The sequence below is a fragment of the Pithys albifrons genome, chromosome 11 (assembly GCF_047495875.1).
Source record: "Pithys albifrons albifrons isolate INPA30051 chromosome 11, PitAlb_v1, whole genome shotgun sequence".
Lineage (NCBI taxonomy): Eukaryota > Metazoa > Chordata > Aves > Passeriformes > Thamnophilidae > Pithys > Pithys albifrons.
In genome coordinates, this window is record NC_092468.1 from 22692111 (window position 1) to 22706418 (window position 14308).

The 14308-nt window shown below is 44.4% G+C and overlaps 1 protein-coding gene and 1 non-coding gene across 2 annotated transcripts; both read right to left on the reverse strand.

The window, feature by feature from the left end:
• Positions 1-712: 712 nt before the first annotated feature.
• MYNN (myoneurin) lies at positions 713-12099 on the reverse strand. The gene is made up of 8 exons (XM_071566508.1): positions 11946-12099; positions 11242-11540; positions 8790-9592; positions 7264-7423; positions 6432-6610; positions 6021-6104; positions 5512-5598; positions 713-4393 (listed from the first exon to the last, which is right to left on the reverse strand). Exons 2-8 carry the CDS (start codon positions 11505-11507, stop codon positions 4125-4127), a joined length of 1848 nt encoding a protein of 615 aa, XP_071422609.1. The 5' UTR covers positions 11508-11540; positions 11946-12099; the 3' UTR covers positions 713-4124.
• Positions 12100-12200: 101 nt separating this feature from the next.
• TRNAV-AAC (transfer RNA valine (anticodon AAC)) lies at positions 12201-12273 on the reverse strand. The gene has a single exon. It is a non-coding gene; the product is annotated as a tRNA-Val (tRNA).
• Positions 12274-14308: the final 2035 nt, after the last annotated feature.

The following is a 14308-nucleotide window of genomic DNA, read 5'->3' on the forward strand; positions in this document are numbered from 1 at the left end:
GTGATGTGGTTAAGATGGCAACAATATAATATGCAAAATGTATCAGGATAAATGGCATCTACTTTCAAAAGTGCTGGTGTCTGTTTGAAACACTTGCACTGTATCTGAACCCTTGTTTAGTAGCAAAATGCTCAGCCTGTAAGAGCACTCTGCATTATTGACAATACCCATAAAAACAGCTCATGTGTTACAGTTTACTTTGACATTCTTCTGTAAGAAAAGGCTGCTGAGTAATTCCCACTGAATTCTGTATAAACAGCTTCCTAAAATAATTATTTGTGCAAAACCTTATAATGCTGAAAGAGGACTATGCCAGAGGGTTTTAGTGCTTTTCTTTCTCTGAAAACCAAATCTTGACATCTTTTAAGAATTTATCTTGTGTTCTTTGGAATGAGAGTATTTATACAAGCTACAATTTTTTGCCATGTTCTAAGTTATTCTAGTAGCTAAGAATAACTTAGCTAAGCATAATCCTGCTCTGAAGACCATTTTTTCAGCTTTTAGAACTTGCAGTATTTTGCTGAAAGGCAGAATTATTGCCCCAGTTTTAAAGGGAAGGAAAATGACTGATCCAGCAGCGCAGTCACCTCAATGCCACCGTGTGCTCCAAGGGCCACCACAGTCCCTGTTCCAGGGTGCTGTGATGGGTTATGTGGGACTGTTCCCCTTTCAGTGCTGCCCCTTCTTGCAGTTATGAACAGGACACACAAAGTGAGGCCAAATTACAAAACAAGTTTATTAAAGTCTAACATAAAACACTTCAGGCTAAATATGTACAACCCCCTCCCTTTCCAGGGGATTATAAAATCGAGAGTTGAGGTATATACAAATAACAGAGGAAAAATTGTATATACAGGACAGATACTTTAAAAATAATTTAACCAAGAAAATCAGTTATTAGTCCTTATCTGAACTTAATTCTGCAAGGCTTATTGAGCCTGTATGGGATCACAGCCCTGAAATCCTTCACGTGGGACTTGTCCATACTTGAAAATTGCTTTGTAACAAGGATTTCAGAATGGTTGTCATGCTTTGTGCCCACTTACAGGCACAGGTTTGGAAGTAAATGTCATATAAGGAGTTATTCTCATTTAAGTATTTCCAAGCAGCCAATTCAGAGATTTCTAGATGCAGATAAGCTATTCAGGCAAAAACTTGCACCAGCTTCAGTACAAAATTGACTGAAACAACAGACAAATCATGTCATTTTCTCTGAATGACTGTTAAAATTCCTTCTTTCCTTTTGCAAGGAGACATCTGCCTAAAAAGCTTCCATGCTTTCCCATATGAATCCCTTACAGAAATGACCAGTACTGTTATAAGCCTTGTACCTCCAGAAGGAACCCAGAATCCTTAAGCCCAGGACTCAGATGTGCAGCTGATTTCCATGCATCTGTTGGCAAAAGGTACAGTCCAGACCTACAGCCTGAACACACCTACAAATATATTTATATATATATATTTATTTAAAATCTATATTCTAGTAAATGAATACAGTTTGTAGAGATCATACCTCAGCAGCTGAGATATCTTCATGAAAAAATGAGGCTAAAAATCAAGATTCTCAGATGGGGACTCAAGAGTGCAGGGCGCTAAATTATTGCTCCAAGACAAAACTACAAGCCTGTGTACTCTATTAAGAAAGGTTAAAATTGTTGTCTTGTAAAAAATAATGATTATCTTCTTGTCTATAAAGAAAACTAAATGACTAATAAAGCAAGTGTTACTGTTATAAGTATCTAAACAAATCCTGTATAAATCTAAGCACTGTATTTTTTAAAAAAGTCTGAAATCTAAGAATACAGTAACAAGCTATAATTTTAGAAATATAAAAACAGTCCAAACAAACATTGTTATGGAATGCATTTTCTATGTAGGAATGTAATTACTTTTTAGGTTTCTTTCTAGAGCTAGTACTCTCTCATGATCATTTATCCTGACATGTTTATCTTCAGCTCCTTTTCTCAGGTAAACAGCAGCATGTCATTACTTTGTCTTTCAAAGCTGTTTAAATATGCAAGTTATCAGTTGTATGGTGCTTTTTTTCTCAGTATTCATGACTAAGTCTATTCTATCCCAAGATTTCTGCTCTATTTTCAGAGAGAGAAAGTAAAAAGGAAGCTTAGGACAAGCTACACACAGTCAAGACCCCGATCTTTGGGGTTCTTCAGTCTTAAAGGGCAAGGCTAAGGAATCTCTGAGGGGCTACACCAACAACAGGAGCTAAAAGGGAAAAGAGGGGAGGAAAAGGAGAAATGCCAAAGAAACAGGAAAGAAAATACCAGAGAACTTCATCCTTTATCCTCTGCCAGTGTTACGAACATCAGCTGTTCATAATGTTGTGGGACAGAGAGACAAAGAAATGAGAGGTCAGGCAGGTCCAGCAATAATCAGCTCCAGTGGGCAGAGTGAGATTCCTGCATTCAGGATGTTCCCATTGGACATGGCTGTACTCCTGCTGTCTGTGGTAGACTTCAACAGCAAATTCACCATATATTAAAGCATAAAATATGATTTTTTAAAAGCATGTCATATACTAAGATGATCAACATAAAGAAGCAAAAGTTCTATTACTTTACAAATACAAACATGGAGGAAGAAGAAAAAAATAAATCTATAGTCATGCTCAGGAGTCAAGGGATCACTTGCAGAATATTTAAATGAAATCCTCCAAGAAATTTTTCATGAGTCTGTTTAATTAAGGTGCAGATTAATTATTAGTCCATGTAGAACAGGATCAGTTAAGAGGTATCTCCTATGCTCTTCTATTTATCAGTGTCTGGACACAAGGCATCAGTGGAAATAAATGCTAGCACCAAATTATAGCTTTAAATGCATTGTTGGTACAGTATGATCACTGTTTCATTACTACTTGATGATTACTGAAATAATGCTTACATTGTTAATGGCACAAACTGGCAAAATGGAGCAGGAAAGTACTCCTGTTGTCACCTCGTCTTTTATGACCCTACCAAGACACTAAAAATGCTCTTTAAACATGTCTGTTGCTGGTAATAAAACATCATTACATGGGCCTTGCTGGGTGCCAGGTTTGTGCAGTTATGGTGGACAAGTGACATGAGAGTCAAAGCAATACACAGAAACTTCAATTAGAACAAATCAGTCACACTCTAACAAAACCTTCCCTGGAAGAATACCAATCTGCTCTGTCATTCTTTAATGCCTCTTCATGTAGTGTTGTTATTTTCACAGTGAAGGGCAGGATTTATTTCCTCTTCTGTACCTCCTGTCTAGCACAAGAAGCAGCACTACAGTAAAAAAATGATTACAAAGCTCTGATTTATGCCTCACAAATTAAGTCACTGCATCTTTTTGTCTCATCTACAACATGCATGTCCCAGCTCTCCTTTTGTTGCTGTTTGTGCCAAACCCAGGGAGGTTCAGGGATGTGGAAAACAAATCTGGGACAAGAAAAGACAATGGTGGACTGACTTACATAAACAAACACAAAAAGGCAACCTGTTGGAAAGAAGACCCAGTAGTATCTATGCCCTTAGGACTCTCTGACTTGCCATGCTACAGAAAGAAATTAACCTTCCTTTACTTGTCAGGAAAATACACCCAAACCTTTCTTTCCCTCTGGTCAGGCTTCACCTGCAGATGGCACTTCTGGCAGCCTCAGCAAGTCTTTGCAAGCACCTCAGCAGAGCCCTGACCTACCTTCACCACGGACCATTCCAGCACCTTGGAATGCAGGCTTATTAGTATAGTCAAATTATGATCTTCCCTTGCACCTCTGGGTTAATAAACTATCAAATATGGCTTAAAATATCTGTTCTCAAATGACATTGTGACACATCAAATCAGCACAAACATGAAAGGAGATCTCCAAAATACATAAACATATTTAACAGAGAATTCTTAAGGCAGGTGTTGCTGGAAAGGAATTGTCTCCTGGAAATCAGTGTTAATTGCAAATAGAAGTTTGATTGTAGATTAGCACAACTCAGCACTGCACGATGGAAATGCCTTACAAGTGTCTTTACACAAAGGGCAAAAACAGAACAAGTCCAATTCAAAGAGGTGACTGTGTGATTATGTTCATGTTACCAAAGGTTTGCAGGGTCACTACCAAACTACCTCGATGGCTCTGCACTGCTCTGTCAGTACAACTGCTGCAGGAAAATAAACTGAGGTTCTGAATATCCAGCCACAGCAGACCTCAGCAATGTTTCTGATGAGGGGGACTGGCTCCCTGTCACGGGAAGCAGCATCTGATGGTCTTCAGTCCCAATGGGAAGAGGAAGTGCTAAAGACATCTCAGAGGGCTTCACATCTATGGACTCAGACAAAGGGCTTTTCTGGCTCTGAATGGATTCTTGTTCATTGAAAGAATTATCGAGTGCATTAGAATCAGGGGGAGTTTCAGGTCCTGAGGGAAAGAAAAAAACAAAAACCAAATGTTTAATAGCTCCTGTGCAAATTCCTTTTCAACTGACTGTCAAAGCCAACACTTGGTGTGTCACAGGCTGCCTGGACAGCTGGGATTTCAGTGGCTTCCATGTGCTGGAAAGCCAGAACAAGCTGTAAGTACAGTGTAAACACCAGCAATCGCATCTGCTGCTGCTCACAGTGTGACAACCAGAAGGATGATGCATTCCAACCTGATCTCTACTTGGTATAGTACAGAAGATAACAAATCCTTAACAGTGAACAAAGGGCTTTTGGAAAGAATGCAATTGTGAGTTTCCTCGAGATGTTCCATCCCAGAAAATCTCAAACCAGAGCCACAGTCAAGCATCCTCTTTTAACCGAGATAGTAATGTATCATTTGTCCATAAACGTCTTCAGGGGAACACATTTCTTAACTCCATTCCAGCCAGACACATTATAGATTTTATCGAGTCACTTGAGAAATTACCTTCTATTCCAAACTGAAATCTCTGTTAGTGGGCTCCTTGCTGCCTTCCTGAGTGCAGCCTGACACTGCTCTTGGATGTTTCTCTGATTAAACCACATGGGGTATCTGACCCTTCCCCTTTCACAGCAAGCTCCAAAGCCTGTTATTTCAGGGCAGGGGCACTGTTGTCTGCCCTCTGTCCCTCCACGAGAGCCTGGCCTGCCTTGGCAGCTCTCCCAGCTCACACTGTCTGGCTCTGCCGGGCTCTCTCCACACTTATTGCTGCTCTCCCATCACCACTGGGCCTTCCTGAAGTCAAATCTCCCTCTGCACATGGCTCTTCCTTTCTCATTCTCTCCTTCCCAATCAGATGGGCACAGACACCTATTATTCCTTTTTCCATGTGACAGAGGCAAGGGATTTATGATCAATACACAACGATGGACAGATGTCAAGGTGTAAAGAGTCAGTTTTGAACAAGGCTGGATAGCTGAACATCTCTAAAGCAGATGCTTTTGCCTCTATAGAGAGCTCCTAGCCAAAAATCTTTTATTTTCTAATTTTAGGATTGGATAAGCAAAGTTTTATTCAGCATTGTGGCAAAAGGAGCTGATGTGGTTTCTTAGCATTTCTTTGCACAAAGAACTCACCTGCATGAACTTTCGTTTTGTGCTTCTTCAGATTTTTTATATCTGTGTAAGAATTTCCACACATTTCACAGATAAATGGTCTTTCACCTAAAAAATATTGGTTTGGCAGTTACAACAATTTTGACTTTGAAAGAAAATACAGTAAGAGATGTAGCACAGTGGATTTCAACGTTGTATTTAAAATACAATTCTGTAACTCCTATTTTGTCTTTTTTTCTGTATTCAGAATTTTTTTTCCAGAATAATAGTATGAAATAAAGCAAGAAGGCCTAGACATTTTAAGTAAAGCCTTGCTCATACATCAACACCTACGCTGATGCACTGATATTACTCTGAAAAAGGCAATTAAAAAAAAATCATTTTTTTCTTTACATTATGTTAGCCCAGAGATATATAAATTAAGAAACTCTGCTGCTTTCACATACAGCCCAATACAGTGCATTTTAAAGGCAAAGGGTAAAGGTGGAATATAATTTATAGTGTAGGAAGCAGCTTGTCTGAAAACTGACCTGTATGGGACCGAAAATGTTTATTGAGCTCTCCAGAGGAAATAAAACTCTTTTCACAAATGCCACAGATATATGGCTTCTCTCCTAAAGGAAACACAAGGACTTTGTTATTTCAATGGATAAACCAGAATACACATAAAGAACAAATCAAATTAAAATAGTCTGTGATTCTGTGATTCAAAAGGAAGGTAATGTCCAATGGGAGAAAGAGCTCCCTAAACCGAAATCTCAGGGAAAAAACCAAGAGAAAGGAGCAGGATAAAAACTCCAGAGGTAAATTCCAGGTCATTACCCATCTCTAACCCCTCTGCAGGATCCAGTCCTCCCTTCCAGGCCTGTCTGGCACCGCAGCGCTCCCTCCCTCCCTCCCTCCCGGGTGCCTTCCATCTCTGGGATTTTGTGCCCCCTCACCTGTGTGTTTTCGGGAGTGGGTGATGAGGGAGCTGGAGACAGCAAAGGCCTTCCCACAGCTGTCACACACGTAGGGCTTCTCCCCGGTGTGGCGCCGGACGTGGTAGGTGAGCGTGCTGGCCTGGGCGAAGCGCTGCCCGCACCGGTCGCACACGTACGGCTTCTCCCCGCTGTGCTTCCTGCCGAACAACACCCCAGTCACCTCCAGCGGCAGCACCCACCCCAGGAACCTGCCTCAGCGAGCACTTTATCCCCAGAGCTCCTGCTCATGTTCTGTGATGTGTTACAGCAACTCCGAGTTGGTTTGTTTGCAGTTCTCTTGGAGCGCAACTCAGCCTGTTCACTCTGGGATCAGCACATCCATGATTTTCACAGCAGCTGAACTGGAATACAGGCCCTGCACATGTAACATGCACCTCGGGATCTCAGCATGCTTTGCACTATAGTGTAGTGAAAGACAAGATGATGATTCCTAACAAGGGAATATCATTCCTGCTCCTGCCAAAAGCTCCACACAGACAGCAGTGAGAACTGTCCTGTCACTTCCCACCACCACTCTCCTTTCTGGTGCTACAAGAAGTTTAAATCAAATCCTGCACCACTGCCATGAGGATACCAGTGCACAGGCTGCAACATTCACACAGCACAAACCTTCTCCCCAGTGGGCAAGTACATCCATGGAATTACTCTTAGGCACTGTGAGAGAAGTCCCATGAGAAAAGGAGCTGAAATGCCCAAATTACGTGAATGTATAACTCTTGCTGACACTGCAGTAAACGTTTGTTTCAATAAACTCAAGGACAAGCATTTGCAGGACCTCCCGCGTGCCCACCTGGCGTGAATCTTCAGGTTGCTCGAGGTTGCAAACTGCAGGTTACAGACATCACACTTGTAAGGCTTCTCCTCCCCGTGATGCATCCGGCTGTGGAACACCAGCTGGCACTTCTGAGCAAAGCCCTTGTCACACAGTTCACACTTGTATGGCTTCTCCCCTGGGGAAAAAGAACACTCTTGTGCTCTCTGTATTTACATAAGAAAGCTTTGTAATCCATGACCCGACCAAAGCTCAGGTGTCTGTTCTAATACTTCTTACAAATAACACCTTGGAACGTCCTGTAATCAGTCCACTGAAGTGGAATGTGCTCCGAACACAGAGGATAACAAGACTTACATTGTGTTTGGGGGGAAAAAAACCAGACAACAATGTTTTTAATAGTGCCACTTTCTCTACATTATTTTAACAATGCTGCTCCCACGTTTTCAGACTTTTTGCTGGTTACTTCTATTCATCATTCAAAATATTCAGGATGAACCAGTAAATCTGCCCAACAGCAACAAGTCTTCAACGTGCAGTCTAGTGCTCACTAATCTCTTGTTAAGAGTCTGCTGCAGAATGCAGGTACTTCTCTGACTACTCATGTTCTCTTAGCGCTGAACAGTCTCCTGTAAGGGCTTGTGCAACTCTGCAGTCCTCAATGACAGTAAAAAAATGCATTTCTCTGCAATTCCGTGGCAGGGCACAATCAAACCACAAACTCAACAATTCCTAAGTATATTGTGTACATAAAACCATAAAAATTAAAAGTATTACACATCTAACGTGCCATCTAACAATGACCATGGAATTCCCTACCTACTCATGCAAGAATTCCAAGGACAATACCCTCAGAAGTACAAGGTACAGCTGACATTCCTACCAGTGCCATCCCTGAATTCTGCTCACAGGCAGGCTCCAGCAGTTTGCTGTTCATCATCTTTTTAAGTCAGACACGTTGTTTTAAAACACTTGAGTGTTTCTAACTGATTTCTCTTCGATGCTTGATATGACACAAACTCCTGGTAATGTTACTGAATGCACCACCACACATTCCAGCTGTCTGTTTTACTGATAAAATCCCAAATGCTGTTGTAGCCAAGTTCTCTAACTGTTTTTGAAGACTCTATCGGACAAATTCTTTGCCACAAGACTGCAATTTCCCCCCTCTTTTGTTCTCAAACATATATTATGATTTGAAGTTTATAAAAAAACCCACCAGAAATTCTGGTATCAAATACAGCAAGTTTTTCATGCTCTGCTGACAGTTTTTGGCACTCCATCTCTCTAGAGAGCTAAAGAACAGCCAGCTTTTCTGAGTCTCTCCAGTAATCAAGGTGCTCAGACTAATAAAGTCCTCTCTACCTTCTAAAAGTAGAAACTATGATTTTGTACTGAAAAATGCTGAAACATTTCATGCTACCAGGATATCAGTACCAGCAACAAACAAAATTTAAAGAGGAAGAAATCAGAAAGCAAAGATCTTTCTAGTCCTGCATTCAGAGGCTGTGTGTGATTCCAGGTCTCCACAGCCCACGGCTTACCTGTGTGAGTTCTTACATGTGTTTTCAGCTGATTGCACTGGGTGAATGCCTTCCCACACAGCTGACACACGTAGGGCTTCACCCCTTTGTGTATCCTCATGTGCCGACGGAGGCTGCTCGCCTCGGAGAACACTTTCCCACAGGTGTTGCACACCGGCTTGGCTTTGGAGTACTTCTGGTCCAGCTCCTCTCCCGAGCTCTCCAGCTGGTAAGAGCCCTTGTCGCTGGCTATGTTGGACATGCAGTGCTCCTTCAGGGCACAGCTCTGCTGAGGCTTTCCCCGTTTCTGTTTGGCTGCCATGGTCTGAGCCAGGATCTCCTGCGCAGCCAGCGTCTCGCTCTCCACCACAGCCCCCAGCTGCAGCTCCGAGTTGTCGCTGCCCTGGGCAGCCTGCTCTGTTATCTGCGTGGCCAGTTTGTTTGCATCTAAAAACATCTCGATGGACGTGTTCTCAGCCACATCGTTCTGATACTGGAGGGATTTATTCTCCAGGCTTTTGGGGGGGCTGAAATTCTTCTTCCGCTTTTTGGGTTGAGGCGATTTCTTCTCCGAAGCTGCTTTCTTTGCCAGGGGATGCACCAGCTCTGCAGCAGCAGCATCTGCTTTCTCCCGATTATTGTAATCTCGGAGAGTCAGAAGGCAGGTCTGCTGATTCATTTCAACGTTCCCAGTGATACTGGATATCTCTGTTGAAGAGGGATTAGCAATAAAAGCAAAGTCCTCCATCTTGATCTTGCATTTAGTGACCACTTCTTCTACTTTGAGATAGTCGGCAGCCTGGTGAATCTCTTTAACATTCCAGCTGCAAGGAAACAAGACTTGGGTGAAACATTCTGGACAAAGCAAACATTTGTTCTGCACCAACTTTATCACACAGGGACACAGAGCTGCAGAAAAGTTACACTGTCAGAAAATGTACCTTGGAGACCTCACAGCAAGGTCTAATCTCTCAGTGCTGTAGTGCCACAGGGCACTAGAATGTCAACTACTCCTAAGCTGAAGGTCATTGTCTGGTGGGGTCTGCACACCCTCAGACTGAGGAATTTATTCCCATTACATGCCTCTGTAGAATTTTAAGTTAAAAGTCAACTTACCTTGTAAGATGGTGATGCCAGACATGGGCCTGTTGGTCCCAAAAGCTCAGACATCACAGCACAAAGGGATAAAAATACATAAATTACCATTCCATAATCCTCCTGGCAAAAGTGTCAGGTAATTTACAGGCAGCACATTTATCTCGGCACCTCTGCAAGACTCATAATAATCTTGTTTTATCAAACAATTTGCAAAGAGTCTTAATTCTGAATCAGCTGCACACAGACACCAAGGAAGTCCTCATTTCAACCACTACACTATTTTTCAGTTCTTACAACACAGAACTTGATGGTTTAGAAAAAATTGATCTGGAGAAGGTGCCAGCATGTACCACCAATGCATTTATGGATTTAGAGCACTTTAAAAAGATAGTAATGGTAAACAACGTAATCTATGACACAGCAAATGCAACTGAACAATAAGTAACTTGCACAATTACCCTCTGTACGTGAATACAACTGTTTCAGTATCTTGTACCATATGAGCAGTGGGTTCAAAAATCCAGAAACTCTCCTGCTGCAGTCCCAGACATCAGGAACACTGAACCCTTTTGCTCACATGTTACAGTCGAAGCACCAGCTCTGCTGCTTGTAATGCTTGTAGCTAATTGAAAAAAACACCCTGCACCTGGACTTAAATTATCAAATATGAGTTTTCCCAGTTCAGTAGGGCTTTTTTAAGGGGTTTTACACCTGCATTTGACACCAGACATTGAAAAAGAAGGAAAAATCCTGGACTAGGTACTTCTAAGTAGCCACTTCTAAGTTCCCTCATGAGGGATGATCTCTTGCTGACAGAAAAGCGCTGAAAAAATCCTCGCTGTACATGATGTACAGAACAAGCACAAAATCAATGCAGTATTGGGGGGAAACACTTCTCTGTGACTCCTTTTAGGCACTGTAATGTAAGACTTTAACAGACCAAGCAAATTCTAACCAATGTGATCTTTTAAAATCGTCATCCATTCCTCAGACTGTAATCTCTACCACATACAGTTTCTGTGTGATTTTGAAGAAACAACTACTGTAATTCACCTCCAGAAACAACACACTTGTCCTTCCCTCTCCTGGTAATCACACAGGATGTTTAATCCCTGCCAACACAGACAGAGAGGGGGACTGGAAATTATCAATCAGTGAAATATCAGACAACACTTGTTCTGGCACTGCTGTGTCATCTGGTATTTTAAAGCACGCCCATAGATGAACTCCAAGCTATTAATATGTATCATATCCGCTGCTATTGGTTCCTCCAGAACTCAGGAAGAATCCAGTTCTGTCTTGCCACAAAGTTTATTTCCCCATTCTCTTCCCCGCCCCCCACCCCCTTCCCGTGCACTTTAATAGCATAAAATACCTGTCAAGGTTTAAGTTTCCCGTATAAATAAACTCCAGGAGCTTTTGGAATCCATCAGCTTTCACGTGAGTCTGATCCAAGACAACATTATTGTCAGACGTGTCTCTGTAGAAGGCCCCGAAGTACTCGCTGAAGGAGGCGAGCACGTTCCTGTGTGCTTTGAACTGGCAGTCGCCGATGACCACGGTGCAGTCGCAGAGGAATCCCGCCTCCCGCTGCTTGTTCAGCCTCTCCAGCAGGTGCTCACAGTGATGGGAATACTGCATTTTGACAACGCGCTGCAGCCGCTTTGTTCTGACCTGCGACAGCCAGGAAGAAGTAAAAAATTTACGTGCGCGATTTCACGTTGTTTTGCCGCTAACAGAGTTAATGGTCACGAAGCAGTCGCTGTCGCGATGCCGAGGGCAGTCGGGCAGGACCCGCCGGGCTCGGCCGGGCCGGGCTCAGCGCCGGGGCTGTCACGCCGTGTGGGCCCGGGCTGCGACCCCCGGTCCGGCCCCGCGTCCGGCGGGCACGGCGCGGTCACCGGGCGGTCACCGGGCCCGGTCCTGGGCCGTCTCAGCCCCCGCACTGCCCCGGCCCGGCCCCGCCAACGAGCGGGACGGAGCCCGCAGAGCCCTCCCCGGCCCGGCCGTGCCACCCGCGCTGTGCCCCCAGCGCTGTCCCCTCCTGTCCCCGCACTGTCCCCTCCTGTCCCCGCGCACCTGCGGAGGGCCGCGCAGGCAGCGCCGCGCTCAGGCCGCCATGTCCCGCTGACGCCGCCGCCGCTTCCGGGACGCGAGTTCCGGCCCCGCGCCGGGGGAGGACCCGGGAGGGAAACGAGGAATGGAACGGGGAATAAACCCGGGACGATTCTCCCCCTGCGCCGCGCGGCTTTAGTTAAAATAACTGGGGTGAAAGGGGTTTAAGAACGCAGAGCGACCCTTGGGGAAGAAAAAAAAAACCGCCGCCTCGGCGGGTGTTTCCGCCCGGTTTCGAACCGGGGACCTTTCGCGTGTTAGGCGAACGTGATAACCACTACACTACGGAAACGCCGCTGGTCGGCGGTTTTCCCGGTTATCCCCTTAATCCAGGCCCATCCCGTCCGGCTCCGCTGTCTCCACCGTGGCCTCTACGTCTCGTCTTGCCCCGCGCGGTATCCAAAGCACCGGGATCGGCGGGACCCGCATCTCAAGGGACTGGGATCGGCCATGGACCTCCATCCCAAAGGACGGTCATCGGTGGGACCTGCATCCCGAGGGACAGGGATCAGCCATGGACCTGCATCCCAAGGGACAGGCATCGGCCCAGGACCCGCATCCCAAGGGACGGGCATCGGCCCAGGACCTGCATCCCAAGGGACGGGTATCGGCGGGACCTGCATCCCAAGGGACCCGCCAAGCTCCCCACGCGGACCCGCAGCCTTCCCCGCCTCCCGTCCCCTCTGTCCCCGCAGTGCCTGCACCAAGCACTGAAATGCCTGATCTTGGAAGAGCTACAGAGAAGAACTTGGGTTTGCCAACCTTTGCAAAAAAGGGAAACGCAACTCCAGCCGGTGGGAGGAGAAGTAATAAGAGCCGGGGGAAATGAAATAGGAAAGGCTCCAGAAAAAAAGAGTGACAGGGAAGGGAGAAGGGAAGCAAAAGACAGCTGGGAGCAAGCAGCGACAATGTTCTGTTGAGTTTGGCAGTGGCATCTGCAAGATTTCTTAACGCTCCTGCTGTCATCCCGCAGAGGTTTCTAATGGCTGCAAGGATGTGTGTGTAAAGAGGTGACCAAATTAGCATCCTTTTCGTGCTTGTAACATCTCCCAGTTCCATGTGGAAAAACACTTCTGGGAATCCACTTCTGCACAACGGTTGCAGCTACTTCTCCGTCCATCCCCCATGTCGCCCACACAGATATAACACAGTAACATAAAATAATAACACAGTAACATAATTGCACCCGTTTTGTTCCCTCAAGATCTACAGCAGTCCCTGAAGATTTAATAACTGTAAATAAACTAATAAAAATACAAATTAACTAATGTATATGTATTACTATTGATATAATATTTTCAGCCACAGCTTGATAACCAGGAGGAGGGTCCTGTTTAGGTCACATGCTGTAACCTTCTCTGAGGAGCTGAATAGTTGCTGAGTTGCTTGGATTGTGAACAGATCAAACACATTTTCAGTATTTTTTTCAAAACAAAACACATAATTTAGATATACACATTCCAATGTCCTTTACCTGTGACATCCCCTGAGTACCTTGACCAAAGTGAGATGCTGCTGTTGCCATGGAGTCTGGGGTGGAAAAATACTTGTCCAATACCACTGTAGTTTGATTCCTCTAGGTATCCAAAAAAATGTGGGATAGTCACATTCTGGGGAGATGGGAGGTTGTGGGGAAGAAATGGCTCCACTCCAATTCTACTGTGAATGAATCACATCATGTTGACATAAGGATTTACTTCCACTCCAGTCTCTTCTGGTGTTTCTGGTGGCCTCTTCCCTGGAATTAAGTTGAATGCATGGTCCCAGGAGGTGCTGGGCTGAAAGTCAAAGCTCCTTCTAATAGGAAGCTTTCAGTGTGGACAGAAGGCTTCTTGCTTCTCTGGGTGCCTCCCAGGCAATGCAGATTACTGTGACAGAGTACAGTGAGGCTGAGCCTAACACAGGGCACACAAAATGTTTCTAAAATACATGTGATTTAATAGCAGATTTTACTTAACATTTAATGAAAAAGAACCTGAGATTAGTTACTTGGAAGCAAGATTCTAGGGAGAACACCAATAAAAATGGTCTGTTTATTCCTAGTTAGTCCATGAATACATCTTTCTGAATAGGTGTAAAATACTTTTTTTTGAGAGGCTCCTTACGAAAATGACACTGTACAGCACATGTAGCACTAAAGTGGGGAAGAACAAGAGCTCTACACTACTGCTTTACACTCTGCTGTACCTGCACAACTGCACTGCCTGGGAATGCCTTGCTTTTCCACAGAAATCTCGGTGTCAAAAAGGAAACACACAAAAGCCTCTCTGAGGAACATGATGCAGCAGGGGTGGTGCAGCTGGTGTCCCAGGTGAGTGCTCCAGGGA